This window comes from Oncorhynchus mykiss, chromosome 5 (assembly GCF_057628025.1).
Source record: "Oncorhynchus mykiss isolate SJ-2025 chromosome 5, ASM5762802v1, whole genome shotgun sequence".
NCBI classification, from domain to species: Eukaryota; Metazoa; Chordata; class Actinopteri; order Salmoniformes; family Salmonidae; genus Oncorhynchus; species Oncorhynchus mykiss.
In genome coordinates, this window is record NC_143026.1 from 89,869,043 (window position 1) to 89,882,443 (window position 13,401).

Below are 13,401 nucleotides of genomic sequence, written 5' to 3' on the forward strand. Positions count from 1 at the left end.
CTCTCTCTCTCTCTCTCTCTCTCTCTCTTTCTGCCCTCTCTTTCCTCTCTCTCTCTCTCTTTCTGCCCTCTCTCTGTTGATGGAGCTGGCAGATGAAGTTATGGACGATGCATGGTTTTGAAGCTAATGAGAGGCCAGCTGTGTAACCTGGGGAGATATGTCTGGGAGGTGAGACTGATGAAGAGAGGGAGATAGGGAGAAAGATGGGGGGAGAGAGAGAGAGAGAAAGTTAAAAAGATGGAGAGAAAGATTGAGAGCATGGCTAAGCTCTGGTCACCTTGGGCAGCTCAGTCCTGCCACAGCCAGAGATATACAGTGCTGTCATCAGTGGGAACAGACTGCTTGACCACAGCAGGGACCACAACACCTCTGTCTCTCAGCCTTCAACCAACACATCCATTGGATCTTACAGACAGAGGCAGACACTAAATGGGATTAATAGATCCTTTCCGTTCTACACACACACACGCATGCAGACAAACACAAACACACACTGAGGCGCGTTGCCAAATGTCTTGTCACTCTGCTTGGCTCCCTCTCCACGCTTTCTGTTGCTGTGAGCCATGAAATGAGAAAGAAAGAGGAGACAGAAAGGGGCAGCAGGTTTGTTCTTAGTTGACATTCAGACAGGCTGTATGAAAGAGCGACAGAGGGAGATGGATAGCTAGGGACAGAGGGAGATGGATAGCTAGGGACAGAGGGAGGGACAGAGAGAGATGGATAGCTAGGGACAGAGGGAGGGACAGAGGGAGATGGATAGCAAGGGACAGAGGGAGATGGATGGCTAGGGACAGAGAGATGGATAGCTAGGGACAGAGGGAGGGGCAGGGAGATGGATGGCTAGGAACAGAGGGAGATGGATAGCTAGGGACAGAGGGAGATGGATAGCTAGGGACAGAGGGAGATGGATAGCTAGGGACAGAGGGAGATGGATAGCTAGGGACAGAGGGAGATGGATAGCTAGGGACAGAGGGAGATGGATAGCTAGGGACAGAGGGAGATGGATGGCTAGGGACAGAGGGAAGGACAGAGAGATGGATAGCTAGGGACAGAGGGAGATGGATAGCTAGGGACAGAGGGAGATGGATAGCTAGGGACAGAGGGAGATGGATAGCTAGGGACAGAGGGAGATGGATAGCTAGGGACAGAGAGAGATGGATAGCTAGGGACAGAGAGAGATGGATAGCTAGGGACAGAGGGAGGGACAGAGAGATGGATAGCTAGGGACAGAGGGAGGGACAGGGAGATGGATGGCTAGGGACAGAGGGAGGGACAGAGATGGATGGCTAGGGACAGAGGGAGATGGATAGCTAGGGACAGAGGGAGGGACAGGGAGATGGATGGCTAGGGACAGAGGGAGGGACAGAGAGATGGATAGCTAGGGACAGAGGGAGATGGATAGCTAGGGACAGAGAGATGGATAGCTAGGGACAGAGAGAGATGGATAGCTAGGGACAGAGGGAGGGACAGAGAGATGGATAGCTAGGGACAGAGGGAGATTGATAGCTAGGGACAGAGAGATGGATAGCTAGGGACAGAGGGAGATGGATAGCTAGGGACAGAGAGAGATGGATAGCTAGGGACAGAGGGAGATGGATAGCTAGGGACAGAGGGAGGGACAGAGAGATGGATAGCTAGGGACAGAGGGAGATGGATAGCTAGGGACAGAGAGATGGATAGCTAGGGACAGAGAGATGGATAGCTAGGGACAGAGGGAGATGGATAGCTAGGGACAGAGAGATGGATAGCTAGGGACAGAGGGAGATGGATAGCTAGGGACAGAGGGAGATGGATAGCTAGGGACAGAGGGAGATGGATAGCTAGGGACAGAGGGAGATGGATCGCTAGGGACAGAGGGAGATGGATAGCTAGGGACAGAGGGAGGGACAGAGAGATGGATAGCTAGGGACAGAGGGAGATGGATAGCTAGGGACAGAGGGAGATGGATAGCTAGGGACAGAGGGAGGGACAGAGAGATGGATAGCTAGGGACAGAGGGAGATGGATAGCTAGGGACAGAGAGATGGATAGCTAGGGACAGAGAGATGGATAGCTAGGGACAGAGGGAGATGGATAGCTAGGGACAGAGAGATGGATAGCTAGGGACAGAGGGAGATGGATAGCTAGGGACAGAGGGAGATGGATAGCTAGGGACAGAGGGAGGGACAGAGAGATGGATAGCTAGGGACAGAGGGAGATGGATCGCTAGGGACAGAGGGAGATGGATAGCTAGGGACAGAGGGAGGGACAGAGAGATGGATAGCTAGGGACAGAGGGAGATGGATAGCTAGGGACAGAGGGAGGGACAGAGAGATGGATAGCTAGGGACAGAGGGAGATGGATAGCTATGGACAGAGGGAGATGGATAGCTAGGGACAGAGGGAGGGACAGAGAGATGGATAGCTAGGGACAGAGGGAGATGGATAGCTAGGGACAGAGAGAGATGGATAGCTAGGGACAGAGGGAGATGGATAGCTAGGGACAGAGGGAGATGGATAGCTAGGGACAGAGGGAGGGACAGAGAGAGATGGATGGCTAGGGACAGAGGGAGATGGATAGCTAGGGACAGAGGGAGGGACAGAGAGAGATGGATAGCTAGGGACAGAGAGAGGAACAGAGGGAGGGACAGAGAGAGGGAGATGTACTCCAGACAGCAGTGTAAATGGATCCCTTGGAGGTCTCCTCTCTCAGCTAAACGTATAAACTGGCGATGTGACAGTTACTAACTTCTGTCTGGGGTACTTCTGTTACCTATGGAGTTCACACAAGCTCTGTCTTTTGTTGGCGCACGTTTTGGCTTTTGTATGAGTCTGTGTGTGCGTGTTTGTATGTGGGGCATTTCATGTTTGTCAAACAAAAACCAACGATTGCAAAGTTAAACAAACCACACACCTATATGAACAAGGACAACTTGTAACAATTTACACTGAACATTTTTACAAAAACACCAGAAGAACAGTGCAGATTCAAAGTATGCAAACAGAAGGACTGTTTGTGAACTGTTTGTGAACTGTTTGTGAACTGTATGTGAACTGTATGTGAACTGTTTGTGAACTGTTTGTGAACTGTTTGTGAACTGTATGTGAACTGTTTGTGAACTGTTTGTGAACTGTATGTGAACTGTATGTGAACTGTATGTGAACTGTATGTGAACTGTTTGTGAACTGTTTGTGTCGTCATTCTGCTGCCAAACTTTCTGCACTGTCCCATGTTTTCCATCCGCTCCACTTCATGAATGAACTAGGCTTCTTTTCATTTCAAACGTTTCGATTGGCTAGTCAGAAAAGTCTGTACAGCCTTCTCCCGCGAGAACAAACAACACGACTCTTCTAGAGATCTATTGATGGGACAGGCGCCTGTCAATCACAAAGCCAGTGACGTGAAACACTGCTGGTTTGTCAGTCTGCTGTCGGTCCCGCCCACCTGTGTTATTTTTGTGAACTGTGATTGGCTGCTGCCAAATGTACTTTCACAGAGGGAGAGCATGGTGCTTATTCATCCTCTCGTCTCCCAGGTAATGTAAGAGGTTAACAAATGACTTGAAATCCACTTAATTATTGTTTTGTGGCACATTCATCTAATTTTCTTTTGTGTGTTTCATAGCCCAAGAGCCACGAAGTCGGGGTATCTAATGTTCTTTGATGACCAAACAGCTCGTGTTGACTAGTTTATAAAAGGTGTCCAGCTGACTGGATAAAGTGCATATCCCTTTGCCATTCAGAAATCATAGAACGCAGTTGCATGTGAAGTCGGAGGTTTACATACACTTTAGCCAAATACATTTAAACTCAGTTTTTCCACAAGTCCCGATATTTAATCCCAGTAAAAAAGTCCCTGTCTCAGGTCAGTTAGGATCACCACTTTATTTTAAGAATGTGAAATGTCAGAATAATAGAGAATTATTTATTTAAGCTTTTATTTCTTTCATCACATTCCCAGTGGGTCAGAAGTTTACATACACTCAATTAGTATTTTGTAGCATTGCCTTTAAATTGTTTAACTTGGGTCAAACGTTTTGGGTAGCCTTCCACAAGCTTCCCACAATAAGTTGGGTGAATTTTGGACCATTCCTCCTGACAGAGCTGGTGTGACTGAGTCAGGTTAGTCGGCCTCCTTGCTCGCACACACCTTTTCAGTTCTGCCCACAAATTTTATATAGGATTGAGGTCAGGGCTTTGTGATGGCAATGGAGCTTGTTCTGCAATTTTTCTACCCGGGGGGCCAGCCTTGATCTCCATGGCTGGCTACTTGCTCTGTTTGGCTGGCTACTTGTTCTGTTTGGCTGGCTACTTGTTCTGTTTGGCCGGCTACTTGTTCTGTTTGGCCGGCTACTTGTTCTGTTTGGCCGGCTACTTGTTCTGTTTGGCCGGCAACTTGTTCTGTTTGGCCGGCTACTTGTTCTGTTTGGCCGGCTACTTGCTCTGTTTGGCCGGCTACTTGCTCTGTTTGGCCGGCTACTTGCTCTGTTTGGCCGGCTACTTGCTCTGTTTGGCCGGCTACTTGCTCTGTTTGGCCGGCTACTTGCTCTGTTTGGCCGGCTACTTGCTCTGTTTGGCCGGCTACTTGCTCTGTTTGGCCGGCTACTCGTTCTGTTTGGCCGGCTACTCGTTCTGTTTGGCCGGCTACTCGTTCTGTTTGGCCGGCTACTCGTTCTGTTTGGCTGGCTACTCGTTCTGTTTGGCTGGCTACTCGTTCTGTTTGGCTGGCTACTTGTTCTGTTTGGCTGGCTACTCGTTCTGTTTGGCTGGCTACTTGTTCTGTTTGGCTGGCTACTCGGTTCTGTTTGGCTGGCTACTCATTCTGTTTGGCTGGCTACTTGTTCTGTTTGGCTGGCTACTCGGTTCTGTTTGGCTGGCTACTCGTTCTGTTTGGCTGGCTACTCGTTCTGTTTGGCTGGCTACTCGTTCTGTTTGGCTGGCTACTCGTTCTGTTTGGCTGGCTACTCGGTTCTGTTTGGCTGGCTACTTGTTCTGTTTGGCTGGCTACTTGTTCTGTTTGGCTGGCTACTCGTTCTGTTTGGCTGGCTACTCGTTCTGTTTGGCTGGCTACTTGTTCTGTTTGGCTGGCTACTCGGTTCTGTTTGGCTGGCTACTCGTTCTGTTTGGCTGGCTACTTGTTCTGTTTGGCTGGCTACTCGGTTCTGTTTGGCTGGCTACTCGTTCTGTTTGGCTGGCTACTCGTTCTGTTTGGCTGGCTACTCGTTCTGTTTGGCTGGCTACTCGTTCTGTTTGGCTGGCTACTCGGTTCTGTTTGGCTGGCTACTCGTTCTGTTTGGCTGGCTACTCGTTCTGTTTGGCTGGCTACTCGTTCTGTTTGGCTGGCTACTCGTTCTGTTTGGCTGGCTACTTGTTCTGTTTGGCTGGCTACTCGGTTCTGTTTGGCTGGCTACTCGTTCTGTTTGGCTGGCTACTCGTTCTGTTTGGCTGGCTACTCGGTTCTGTTTGGCTGGCTACTCATTCTGTTTGGCTGGCTACTCATTCTGTTTGGCTGGCTACTCGTTCTGTTTGGCTGGCTACTCGTTCTGTTTGGCTGGCTACTTGTTCTGTTTGGCTGGCTACTCGTTCTGTTTGGCTGGCTACTCGTTCTGTTTGGCTGGCTACTCGTTCTGTTTGGCTGGCTACTTGTTCTGTTTGGCTGGCTACTCGTTCTGTTTGGCTGGCTACTCGTTCTGTTTGGCTGGCTACTCGTTCTGTTTGGCTGGCTACTTGTTCTGTTTGGCTGGCTACTCGGTTCTGTTTGGCTGGCTACTCGTTCTGTTTGGCTGGCTACTCCATGTACTTATGGAAACCACTGCACTGTTCTTCAAGTAAAAAATATATATATATATTTAGTAAACTTTTTGGGTGGAATATTTAAAAAGTAATCCTTGTACATTGAGTTGTATGGTTTGTTTAACTCAATATTCCTTGGTGTGTGTTAGTGTGACTGTGTGTGTGTGTGTGTGTGTGTGTGTGTGTGTGTGTGTTAGTGTGACTGTGTGTGTGTGTGTGTTAGTGTGACTGTGTGTGTGTGTTAGTGTGACTGTGTGTGTGTGGCATTAAGAGACTGAGTGACTCGGGCAGCGGGCAGATGGCGGGCAGTGCCACGACGGGGTGATAGAGTTGTATGGGTATGCAGCGATGTAGCCTCAGGCCTCTACCATATTTAATCCACTTTATTGGAGGGATTTAAGGCCGGGACTCAGCGGAACTGCATCACCCAACAGACGTCACAACGGTGACCAAAACCAGCGTCACACCGCCATCCGTACCCTGCGTGTACACCAGGACTGGACCAATAGCTGAATTTCATTTAGAATAAATCTGATAAGCTTTCAGATCCTTCCCTCACACCATCCAGTCTAATGCTCATGTTCATTCTCTCATTGTGTAGAGAGAGGCTACATCTTGCAGGGAAGCTGGCATGCCATTCTCCCCGGGATTATGTTGTCCCTGTGTTATATAATCTTATTGATATTGAATACCATCTATCTAATGATAATATCAGAGTTTAAATGATATTCTAGTGGTGAGATGTCAGTGTCGTAATGTAGAGGAAAGCGGACTGGGGTAGTGGAAGTAAAGGTGCTGAACATAACGACTGTGTGGCAGTGCCCTCTGCTGGCCGCTCCATGCCAATGCTGCCTTTCTGAACAAATAGACCAAACAGAAATGTGTAATGTCCATGATCACCACTAGAGTGAAGGCTACTTCCAATGATAGGACTGGAGGAACTAAACTTCACCTTTTTGGTTCTGTGTGTGTTTCAGGAAGCCTTCGGCTGGGCTTTCACTGTGTCTGAGTGTGTATGTAACAGGGTGTACTGTTACTGTGTGTGTGTGTGTGTGTGTGTGTGTGTGTGTGTGTGTGTGTGTGTGTGTGTGTATGTATGTATGTATGTATGTATATATATATATATATATATATATATATATATATATATATATATATATATATATATATATAGTGTGTGTTTAATAATAGTGTATATATAATGTGTGTGTGTGTATATATAATAGTGTATACATAATGTGTGTGATAGTGTGTTTATAATAGTGTATATATAATGTGTGTGTATATTATAGTGTATATATAATGTGTGTGTGAGATAGTGTATATATATTGTGTGATAGTGTGTATATAATAGTGTATACATAATGTGTGTGTATATAATAGTGTAGTGTGTGTGTGTCTAATAGTGTCTGTGTGATAGCGTGTGTGTGCGTGTATATAGTGTGTTCATAACGTGTGTGTGTGTGTGTATAATAGTGTGTACATAACGTGTGTGTGTGTGTATATAATAGTGTGTACATAACGTGTGTGTGTGTATAATAGTGTGTACATAATGTGTGTGTGTGTGTGTGTGTGTATAATAGTGTGTACATAATGTGTGTGTGTATAATAGTGTGTACATAATGTGTGTGTGTCTAATAGTGTCTGTGTGATAGCGTGTGTGTGCGTGTATATAGTGTGTTCATAACGTGTGTGTGTGTGTATAATAGTGTGTACATAACGTGTGTGTGTGTGTGTATAATAGTGTGTACATAATGTGTGTGTGTATATAACAATGTGTGTGTACATAACGTGTGTGTTCCAGGGAGCCCAGGAAGGTGGTGTTGCACCGTGGTTCTACAGGTCTGGGTTTTAACATCGTAGGAGGAGAGGATGGAGAGGGAATCTTTATCTCCTTCATCCTGGCTGGTGGACCTGCTGACCTCTGTGGAGAGCTTCGCAAAGGAGACCGCATCATCTCAGTAAGAACCTACACACACACACGCACAGAGAAACCGGATTAGCCTCTTATTGATTCCTTGTGATTCGTGAGTTTTATTGACGAGGTTAGATTGATTAGATCTCCGTTGACATGCCTTGGGTCTCTCTGTTCATTTGCTGATCATGGGTCAAACTCCTGTGTGATTCTGTGTTGACCTTAACGTGTGTGTGCAGGTGAACGGGGTCGACCTGCGCAGTGCAACCCATGAGCAGGCTGCAGCAGCTCTGAAGAATGCTGGACAGACTGTTACCATCACAGGCCAGTACAGGCCAGAGGGTGAGACATGATAACACTATAGAACAGGCCAGAGGGTGAGACATGATAACACTATAGAACAGGCCAGAGGGTGAGACATGATAACACTATAGAACAGGCCAGAGGGTGAGACATGATAACACTGTAGAACAGACCAGAGGGTGAGACATGATAACACTATAGAACAGGCCAGAGGGTGAGACATGATAACACTATAGAACAGGCCAGAGGGTGAGACATGATAACACTATAGAACAGACCAGAGGGTGAGACACGATAACACTATAGAACAGGCCAGAGGGTGAGACATGATATCACTATAGAACAGACCAGAGGGTGAGACATGATAACACTATAGAACAGGCCAGACATGATAACACTATAGAACAGGCCAGACATGATATCACTATAGAACAGGCCAGACATGATAACACTATAGAACAGGCCAGACATGATAACACTATAGAACAGACCAGAGGGCCATACATGATAACACTATAGAACAGGGCAGAGGGTGAGACATGATAACACTATAGAACAGGCCAGACATGATATCACTATAGAACAGGCCAGACATGATAACACTATAGAACAGGCCAGACATGATAACACTATAGAACAGGCCAGAGGGTGAGACATGATAACACTATAGAACAGGCCAGAGGGTGAGACATGATAACACTATAGAACAGGCCAGAGGGTGAGACATGATAACACTATAGAACAGGTCAGACATGATAACACTATAGAACAGGCCAGACATGATAACACTATAGAACAGGCCAGAGGGCCAGTACCCTTATAGAACAGGCCAGACATGATAACACTATAGTACAGGCTAGAGGGTGAGACATGATAACACTATAGAACAGGCCAGAGGGTGAGACATGATAACACTATAGAACAGGCCAGAGGGTGAGACATGATAACACTATAGAACAGACCAGAGGGTGAGACATGATAACACTATAGAACAGACCAGAGGGTGAGACATGATAACACTATAGTACAGGCCAGACATGATATCACTATAGAACAGGGCAGAGGGTGAGACATGATAACACTATAGAACAGGCCAGAGGGTGAGACATGATAACACTATAGAACAGGCCAGACATGATAACACTATAGAACAGGGCAGAGGGTGAGACATGATAACACTATAGAACAGGCCAGAGGGTGAGACATGATAACACTATAGAACAGGCCAGACATGATATCACTATAGAACAGACCAGAGGGTGAGACATGATATCACTATAGAACAGACCAGAGGGTGAGACATGATAACACTATAGAACAGGCCAGAGGGTGAGACATGATAACACTATAGAACAGGCCAGAGGGTGAGACATGATAACACTGTAGAACAGACCAGAGGGTGAGACATGATAACACTATAGAACAGACCAGACATGATAACACTATAGAACAGGCCAGACATGATAACACTATAGTACAGGCCAGAGGGTGAGACATGATAACACTATAGAACAGGCCACAGGGTGAGACATGATATCACTATAGAACAGACCAGAGGGTGAGACATGATAACACTATAGAACAGGCCAGACATGATATCACTATAGAACAGGCCAGAGGGTGAGACATGATAACACTATAGAACAGGCCAGAGGGTCAGACATGATAACACTATAGAACAGGCCAGACATGATAACACTATAGAACAGGCCAGACATGATAACACTATAGTACAGGCCAGAGGGTGAGACACGATAACACTATAGAACAGGCCAGAGGGTGAGACATGATATCACTATAGAACAGACCAGAGGGTGAGACATGATAACACTATAGAACAGGCCAGACATGATAACACTATAGAACAGGCCAGACATGATATCACTATAGAACAGGCCAGACATGATAACACTATAGAACAGGCCAGACATGATAACACTATAGAACAGACCAGAGGGCCAGACATGATAACACTATAGAACAGGGCAGAGGGTGAGACATGATAACACTATAGAACAGGCCAGACATGATATCACTATAGAACAGGCCAGACATGATAACACTATAGAACAGGCCAGACATGATAACACTATAGAACAGGCCAGAGGGTGAGACATGATAACACTATAGAACAGGCCAGAGGGTGAGACATGATAACACTATAGAACAGGCCAGAGGGTGAGACATGATAACACTATAGAACAGGTCAGACATGATAACACTATAGAACAGGCCAGACATGATAACACTATAGAACAGGCCAGAGGGCCAGTACCCTTATAGAACAGGCCAGACATGATAACACTATAGTACAGGCCAGAGGGTGAGACATGATAACACTATAGAACAGGCCAGACATGATGACACTATAGAACAGGCCAGAGGGTGAGACATGATAACACTATAGAACAGACCAGAGGGTGAGACATGATAACACTATAGAACAGGCCAGAGGGTGAGACATGATAACTCTATAGTAATGTAGATATGAGAACGAACTCAGGTGGACTCAAGACTGATTGAGAGAGATACACATGCATGTTGTCGTGTTGTTCTGACTGCTCCTGCCTTCCTGTATAATACGCTCTGTGTCTCAAGGGTACTGTCCTGGTTGTATACAGGTTCAATCAAAATAAGGACGTAGAGAAAGCTTGAAAGCCCACTTAATGGAGGCTGATGTGATCTGTGCTGTGTCCTCCTGGGGAGAGGAGGTCACAGCTCTCGTAAACAGGTTACACACACTGATGGGGTTATCTACTCTGATGTCATGGCAACAGAGCCCTCTAACATGGGGGGAAAGAGGTGAGAGTGGGCCTCCCTGGCAGCAGTGAGAAACATTGCACACGGACAGAGATCTTAATGATATGAGTGAGATGTGTTCCTTTTCAGAAGAACTAAAGGACAGTAGAACTACCTGACAGTAGAGGCTTTCATCTCAGTCCAGCTACAGGACAGGACTCGTAACCAGGGGTTATGTGCTACCTGCCACTGACTGGCTTCTGCCTTCACTTACGGAATGGGTTGGGGTCTCCACACGGCATGCTGATATTCGATTGGTCTATTGTATCTCAGCTCAGGTCAAGTCTCTCACCCCTGTGTGTGTGGTCTGTTTGCTCTGCATATCATTACCCTTTCGTGTGTGTGGTCTGTTCACGCTTGTTTCAGCCCTTCAGAGTCAGAGGGCTTTTAGAGGGCTTTTAGAGGGCTTTGGTGATTGTCAGTTTTGGCCCTGACCAGAGGTTCAACCTTGACCAGGCCTCATTAAACTACCATTACCCTACTTATTTTCTCTTTTCTGTTTCTCTCTCAATTTCAATTTAAGGGCTCTATTGGCATGGGAAACATATGTTAACATTGGCATGGGAAACATATGTTAACATTGGCATGGGAAACATATGTTAACATTGGCATGGGAAACATATGTTAACATTGGCATGGGAAACATATGTTAACATTGGCATGGGAAACATATGTTAACATTGGCATGGGAAACATATGTTAACATTGGCATGGGAAACATATGTTAACATTGGCATGGGAAACATATGTTAACATTGGCATGGGAAACATATGTTAACATTGGCATGGGAAACATATGTTAACATTGGCATGGGAAACATATGTTAACATTGGCATGGGAAACATATGTTAACATTGGCATGGGAAACATATGTTAACATTGGCATGGGAAACATATGTTAACATTGGCATGGGAAACATATGTTAACATTGGCATGGGAAACATATGTTAACATTGGCATGGGAAACATATGTTAACATTGGCATGGGAAACATATGTTAACATTGGCATGGGAAACATATGTTAACATTGGCATGGGAAACATATGTTAACATTGGCATGGGAAACATATGTTAACATTGGCATGGGAAACATATGTTAACATTGGCATGGGAAACATATGTTAACATTGCCAAAGCAAGTGAAATAAACAATAAAAATTAACAGTTAACGCTCTCTCTTTCTCTCATCTCATTTTCTCTCTCCCATCTCTCTCTATCTGTCCCCATTTCTCTCTCCCATCTCTCTCTCTCTCCCCATCTCTCTCTCTCTCTCCCCATCTCTCTCTCTCTCTCCCATCTCTCTCTCTCTCCCATCTCTCTCTCTCTCTCCCATCTCTCTCTCTCTCCCATCTCTCTCTCTCCCCATCTCTCTCTCTCTCTCCCCATCTCTCTCTCTCTCCCATCTCTCTCTCTCCCCATCTCTCTCTCTCTCTCCCCATCTCTCTCTCTCTCTCTCCGTCTCTCTCTCTCTCCCATCTCTCTCTCTCCCCATCTCTCTCTCTCTCTCTCCCCATCTCTCTCTATCTGTCCCCATTTCTCTCTACCCATCTCTCTCTCTCTCCCCATCTCTCTCTCCCCATCTCTCTCTATCTCTCTCCCCATCTTTCGGTCTCCCCGTCTCTCTCTCTCTCGCCCCATCTCTCTTTCTCTCCCCATCTCTCTCTCTCTATCTCTCTCCCCATCTCTCTCTATCTCTCTCCCCATCTCTCTCTCTCTCTCCATTTCTCCCCATCTCTCTCACTCTCCCTCTATGTCTCCCATCTCTCTCTCTCCCCATCTCACTCTCTCCTCTTCTCGCTATCTCTCCCCCATCTCGTTCTCTCTCTCTCCCCATCTCGCTCTCTCTCTGGTGGGTGAATATGGCTGTTATCCTCAGCATGCTATCAGGAGGTAATACACTGTGTTGGGGCAGTAGAGTAGCTATTCATTCTGTTGCCCCATGCCGTAGGTTAAGTTTGAGTTGCTGAAGCAACACCTAGTCATTCTGTTGCCCCATGCCGTAGGTTAAGTTTGAGTTGCTGAAGCAACACCTAGTCATTCTGTTGCCCCATGCCGTAGGTTAAGTTTGAGTTGCTGAAGCAACACCTAGTCATTCTGTTGCCCCATGCCGTAGGTTAAGTTTGAGTTGCTGAAGCAACACCTAGTCATTCTGTTGCCCCATGCCGTAGGTTAAGTTTGAGTTACTGAAGCAACACCTATTCATTCTGTTGCCCCATGCCGTAGGTTAAGTTTGAGTTGCTGAAGCAACACCTAGTCATTCTGTTGCCCCATGCCGTAGGTTAAGTGTGAGTTGCTGAAGCAACACCTATTCATTCTGGGGTCCACTGTTCTGAGGTGTTTGTAGTTAGTTAGTTATATAGGATAAGTAAGTAGATAAGAGGCTTTCCATTAAAAACTTAAACAATAATGAGTGGAAGAGTTGTAAAGTACAGAACAGAGCAGGAGGCCAGCGACGTGATCCATGATGAATGGTGGAGGTCGTTTGTTTGATCATGAGGATGGCTGTCGTGGGACAGGTCTCTGTGTGTGTCGTGGGACAGGTCTCTGTGTGTGTCGTGGGACAGGTCTCTGTGTGTGTCGTGGGACAGGTGACTGTGTGTGTCGTTGGACA

The 13,401-nt window shown here is 46.4% G+C and overlaps 1 protein-coding gene across 50 annotated transcripts in view; it reads left to right on the forward strand.

Moving 5' to 3' along the window:
- The window catches only part of LOC110524815 (discs large homolog 1-like protein), a 299,597-nt gene that overhangs the window by 217,702 nt on the left and 68,494 nt on the right, over positions 1-13,401 (forward strand). For all 50 annotated transcript variants that reach the window (XM_036978809.2, XM_090236279.1, XM_090236284.1 and 47 more), the window contains 2 exons: positions 7,575-7,731; positions 7,925-8,027. In XM_036978809.2, coding sequence (XP_036834704.2) covers positions 7,575-7,731; positions 7,925-8,027 — 260 coding nt within the window. The remainder of the gene's footprint in view (positions 1-7,574; positions 7,732-7,924; positions 8,028-13,401) is intronic.